The sequence below is a fragment of the Hevea brasiliensis genome, chromosome 15 (assembly GCF_030052815.1).
Source record: "Hevea brasiliensis isolate MT/VB/25A 57/8 chromosome 15, ASM3005281v1, whole genome shotgun sequence".
NCBI lineage: Eukaryota > Viridiplantae > Streptophyta > Magnoliopsida > Malpighiales > Euphorbiaceae > Hevea > Hevea brasiliensis.
Window position 1 is genome coordinate 7,002,082 of NC_079507.1, and position 6,021 is coordinate 7,008,102.

Consider the following 6,021-nt stretch of genomic DNA (forward strand, 5'->3'; position numbering starts at 1 on the left):
AAAAGAAGAGACAAAATTTAAATATATCAATAAAAATTAATTGTGAAAAAATAAAGGTTTATTCCATAATTATAGTAGAAAAAAAATATATATATATATAAAAAAAGGAAGAGAAAAGGTTAATTACGGGTTGCAATACTGGTCAGTGGCCACTAAAAACCCACAAAGGAAAAACGAGAGAGACGAGAGATTTTAGAGAAAGAGGTTGCTAATAATAATTATTATTATATTTAAAAACTTAAAAAAAAAAAATTAAAATAAACAAATGAAGAAAAAATAACAGTTGTAAAATGACAGAAGTGGCCCTGCTTGCCTAGACGATTGCGTTTTATGGTGTCAGTCAACTGCCGTACTCTGGTCTATCGTCAGTGGGTTTCCAATCCCTAATAATCTTCCCAAACCGTAACGAATTTGAACTTGCAGTTGGTGGCATAGAGCTCTGTTTTCTGATTGGAAATGGCGAGATCAACCAGCAAGGATGCTCAAGCTCTCTTCAATTCCCTTCGCTCTGCTTATGCCGCCACTCCCACCAGCCTCAAGGTCTCTCTTTCCCTCTCTGTGTATGTGCGAGTGTGTTTGTCCGCACACCCAATCTGAGAACGCATTTGTAACTTTTTGAATTATTTTGCTTGCAGATCATTGATCTGTATGTGGGTTTCGCGGTTTTCACTGCTCTGATTCAGGTATTGATTGCTATGTGGTATTTGTTCTGGTCATTGATCCGTTATTTAACGTTGGTAATGAGGAGTCATTGGTGGGATCTACAACTTGTTTATATATTTTTTCTTTTTCTCTGTTATAGTTGTTGGTAGAGGAATGAAATAGGGAGGGTTTGAGGATTATCTGTTTTTGTATTGTTTCTTAATATGCATTTAGTTTTGGTAATTTTCATTTATTTTGGGATATTTTATCGTCATGCCCCTGTTTGGTTGACTGGAAAATACGGCAATGAGGGAAAACAAATGTTCATGATTCTGATTGCATTATTCTTCTTTCTTTTCTTCCTCATTTTTTTTTTCCCTTATGGAGTTTGTCTATTACAATTTGATCTTATGCAACTAATTCTACAGTTCTCTTAGAGTTTGTTCAGCTATTTCTGATGATGAAATCTTTTTACTACAAAAAAAAAAAGAAATACCTTTTCTCATTTTCATTTACTCCAATAGTTACTGATAATTCTGAAACATTATATCCTATAGAATGGATCTCACAAAGTTCATGTGTAGGATTAGATAAAAAATAACCCACCAGCAGAATCTGATCTAGGAAAAATAGCTTTATGGGTTAAGTTTTTCTCCCTTATACTGGAAGGGTTAGGTCTTGTTTTGAAATAGTTCCAGAATTATGAAAATTTGAAAAAAAAAAATTGTCCTTTCTTGCTGCACATTAGAGTTGCCTAGTGTGTCTTTATGGCTTCTTTAACATGCATGAAATTGTGGATTAAAAACTTGTTTTTTCTAATAATTCATTGCCATTGCCCAATTTGTGGAAATTGGACAGCTTGATAGCAATTTTCCCTTTTAATTTCAAAGAAATTTTCTGGGCATTGCCATATCTTTTGAAAATAATTTATTCTCAAGGTCTTCTTCATGAACTCTTGTCTTTGATGAAATCAAAATCAGATTCCTCTAAGTTTCAAAATATGTTATTGTAAAGATTTTCTTGGAACTTCTTTGTTTGTTGATTTAAAAATTGCTCAAGACAAGGGCTTATGTAGTGGATTTACATTAGCCCATAAACTTTTCTATTTTTCATGATGTAGTATTTGAACTTAAATTTTCAAGCCCTCAAGCTTGAAATTTTTGTTTAATTTGAAACTTTAGGCTTGTAAAATGTTTCATTTGTTAACTTATGCTAATTAAAAATAAGGTTATTTTTTTTGCCTTTGAATATTTAATAGTCTTTATGTTAAAAGAAAAAATAAAAAATTACGGTTAAGTTGCTATTTAGTTTAAGTTTTCCTAAAAGGAGTTGGAAAGTCTTCTCTTAAAACTTAAAAGTACTTCTGTTTATTATGTAAAAAAGTTATTATGAATGATAAACTTCCTTACTGAAATTGATAAATTTTAAAGTTTATGATTGATTTGAGAAAAAGGTTAAAGTCCATGAATTTTTATTTTTATTTTTATTTTTTTTTTTTGTCGTTAGGCCCTAATAAAATGAATCATGTTTATGTCTGGGTTTTTGACAAATTATTGTTCTTGTCATTTTTTGTCAACACATTCATTGTTTTATCCAACTTCCAACATAATACAAATATGACCAGTTAACCAAAATTATGACCACTTATGTGCCTTGTGTGCTCATTTCAGAAGATATCAGCAAAGGATTGCTGCCTATCGTAAATTGGTGACTGACAAGATTTATTTTCCTTTACTGGTTATTATTTGATGGTCTGTTGCATTTTCTTAATGATTCCCTACTTGTGGGGAAAAAAATTGTATTTTCTGTCGCATTTTGTTGGATAATTTTTTTTTAATATTTTAGTGCTTCAGTGTTGATGATGTGGACAATTAGACTTATTCAATGAGCATATAAGAAAACTCATCAAATTGTTTCAGAGCAACGCATGTAACTTTTAATTGAACATGAAGATTTTGTCACAAATGTTGTAGGCATCTAACACCAATTTTTGGATGTGTTGATTTTCTGAGAATCTGTCTACATCACCTCTAGCAAATGCTTTAAGCTATACATAATTAGTTTCCGTTCTCAAATTGTTTTGGGGGCCATCATATTAAATCATTTGAGTTGTGCTTTTCATGTCATCTATTTATGACATACAGATTTGAAGCATTTTTAACTTTTTTTGCTGATTAACAGGTAGTTTACATGGCTATTGTTGGATCATTTCCATTCAATTCTTTCCTTTCTGGAGTACTTTCTTGTGTAGGCACAGCTGTCCTTGCTGGTAAGCAGGAAGCACTATAGAATTCTCTTTCATGGGAGAAAATCCCAGTTTTAATTTCCAATGGGGAGATTGGGCCTGTGAATGATATATATATATTTTTTTTCTCTTTTCTTATTCATCACAGTTTGTCTCCGTATCCAAGTGAACAAAGAGAACAAAGAATTCAAGGTATGATTCTATGCATATTGATTGCATTATGATCCTATTAGTTGATGGGAAAGAGAAGGAAAAAAAAATTTAAGGCCTTGTTTAATAATGGAAAACATATGATTTCTCATATTCATTTTTCAAGTTGAAAACTAAAAAGCTGGAAAACTTGTTTTTATCCTATTTTCAAATTAGCACTTTATGTTCTACTTTTTCATTTTTTTTATTATTTAAAAATAAATATAAAAATAATTTCATTGTTTAATCATTTAAATATAATTTTTCAAATCTAAAGTACCATGACAATTATGAAAAATACTATTTATACTTCAAAATTAACAAGAAATTATATATTAATGATTTTTTTAAATAAAGAATAAAATAAAAACTGATTTTATCTTTTGATATGGAAAAAAGGCAATCAAATATTTTATTTTAAATATTTATTAATATATTTTATTAATAAAAAATAAAAGAAATTGAAAAAAAAAAAAAACTGTGCTATTAGGATTTGATCCTAGCAGCAAAACTTTAGAATGAGTTAACTCTCAGTTTTACATATATAAAAGAAAAGAAAAGAAAATGAAAGAAAGTTGGAAAAGGAAAAAAAAAAAGGAAGGGTTAATGTCTAAAAAATCCTGAACTTTGGGGATTTTAACAATTCTAGCCCACACTTTCTTTTAACAAAAATATCCTCAACTATTGGCATTGAAACAATTACATCCTGCTATTAAATAGAGCTGTTAAAGTTAACGATTAATGCTATGTCAGCCTCCCTAATCAGCAATTATCACCTCTAATCACATTTATTACCATTTTCTTTATTAAAGAAAATAAAGAAAAATTCATATCTGCAAAACGAGGCAACTTCCATAAGAACACAGATTCATTTTCTTCATTGCATAGTACTATCACAGCCTCCATCCTCAGCTAACATTACCACCAAAGACAACAGACAAAGCTCATTTTAGACCATTCTCTCACCACCACATAAAGCAAACACAACGATAGAGCACCACTCCCCTTCAAGCAACATTCCTTCACTCCTAGGTAGAAACTCAATGCCAGTCTTCCTAATGCTCTCACAGACAACCCACACTAGTACAGTCCTAGCTCCTCTCACTCTCTGCCACACATACTGTTGCCTCCCACAAATCAATTAAGCACCGATAGAATCAAATCACTGGTCCCTATTGCTCCAATCAGGACCCATTTTGTATTGTATCATAGATTTAGTCACCTTTTATCTCTTCTTTTTCCTAGAAGCCATCCCCTTTCTCCTTCATTATATTTCAATCAAGTGCGACCCATGCAACAACTCCTCTAACAGTATATCGCAATTATCTGAAGTAATTCACACTTGAAGCAGTTCTCTGAAACCAACGAACTCTCTGAAGCAATTCATAGCTAAGCGTAGGAGGAAGTTGGTTTCAGGTTTGGTGTGAGATTGGGTTTTTGTGTGAAGGTGAAGATGGTTATGGCCCTAATCTTGAAGTTGACATTGAAATTGTGGTGTTGAGGTTTATTGGGCGAGAAAGTTGGGTATATTGCTATATGAGAATAAGGCGATGGACATGGGATTGAAGTAAAGGGATGTGATTGTCGAGGAATGGTGGACTGCATGTGGTTTGGACTAGGTGATAATGCTGGATTGATGTAGTACAGGTTTGATAAAGGAGATTATTGTGGTGAGTAGGTCTTCAATGGAAGGACTGTGGTGGTTTGGAGCTATGTCCAGTCGATTGTTGAGGGAGTGAGAAGACTTAAGTCAGGTAGGGGGAGGAGTTTGTGTGTTGAAGTCTAATTTCGGGTGTTGAAAATGTGGAAGGAGGAGATGGGAGCAGTGCTATTTTGGATGGGCTCTTGTCTGGACAGGAGAACACCTGAAGATGAGGAAATGTGGTTTTTATAAATTTTGTCATTTTCTCCATAATTATTATTATTATTATTTATTATTTGTTAAAAAAAATAGTTTGGGTAGAATTGTTAAAAACTCCAAAGTTCAAGATTTTTTTTGAACATTAACCCAAAAAAGAATGATGTTACTGCCTTGCTGGTGTTTCCCCTTCAATTCATTTTGAAAGAAAATATAGAAAACTAGACTCTAATGATTAGTATAAATTTAGAAAACTCGATAAATTGGTTTCTAATTTTCTGTTTGGAAAATTACAACTGAATGCTAAACTCAGTTTTCCCATTTTGCTTGAATGATTTTTTTAGAAAACCAACCTTGTTTCCAAACAAGGCCAAATTTTAGTAGAACCATTGCAGTTCCTATCTGCCCAGCCTTCAACCCTCCGAGATATTGATGAATAAACTTTGTCATCTTTTTTACTATTGTTTCTATAGCCAAATAATTGGATGTGTCTATCGTAAAATTGCAGGATTTACCTCCGGAGCGTGCATTTGCTGATTTTGTTCTGTGCAATTTGGTGCTCCATTTGGTGATCATGAATTTCCTTGGTTAATTTTTGGCCAGTTTGGTCTGTTGGATTATACTCCTTGATGTTGAACTGAGAGACATAATTATAAATAGTTTTAGGACTCCAATGCAGCAAATTCATTGGCCATAACTTAAGAAACTTGCCCCATAAAATGCTGAGCTGCTGTTAGAATTTTTGTTATTTAGGCTCGTTTTGTTTGTGGAAAATAACTTGTCCATGCGAATATTTTGACTGTTTGGTTGCAACACTGAAAAATCTGTTTCTTCGTTTTTTATTTTTATTTCCGTAAAAAATAAAGGAAAACTTGAAAATTTTGTTTAACTATCAATAATGAAAAACAATTTTTTAATTTAAAATTTTTTAAATATTTTTCATATTTTTTACAATTAAAAAAATAAATCATTATATGAAAATGTATTTTATTTTATGTTATTTATTTATAATATTTTGATTAATTTATTATTTTAAATAATATTTTTTAAAATAATTATTTTATTTTAATTATGTGTATGTTATAGC

The 6,021-nt window shown here is 31.4% G+C and overlaps 1 protein-coding gene across 1 annotated transcript; it reads left to right on the forward strand.

Annotated features, from left to right (window-relative positions):
• The first annotated feature begins 325 nt into the window (after window positions 1–325).
• LOC110635690 (dolichyl-diphosphooligosaccharide--protein glycosyltransferase subunit DAD1) lies at window positions 326–5,776 on the forward strand. The gene is made up of 5 exons (XM_021785121.2): window positions 326–540; window positions 636–683; window positions 2,824–2,911; window positions 3,036–3,079; window positions 5,443–5,776. The coding sequence occupies exons 1-5, from the start codon at window positions 457–459 to the stop codon at window positions 5,524–5,526; spliced, it is 348 nt and encodes a 115-aa protein (XP_021640813.1). The 5' UTR covers window positions 326–456; the 3' UTR covers window positions 5,527–5,776.
• The last annotated feature ends 245 nt before the right edge of the window (window positions 5,777–6,021 follow it).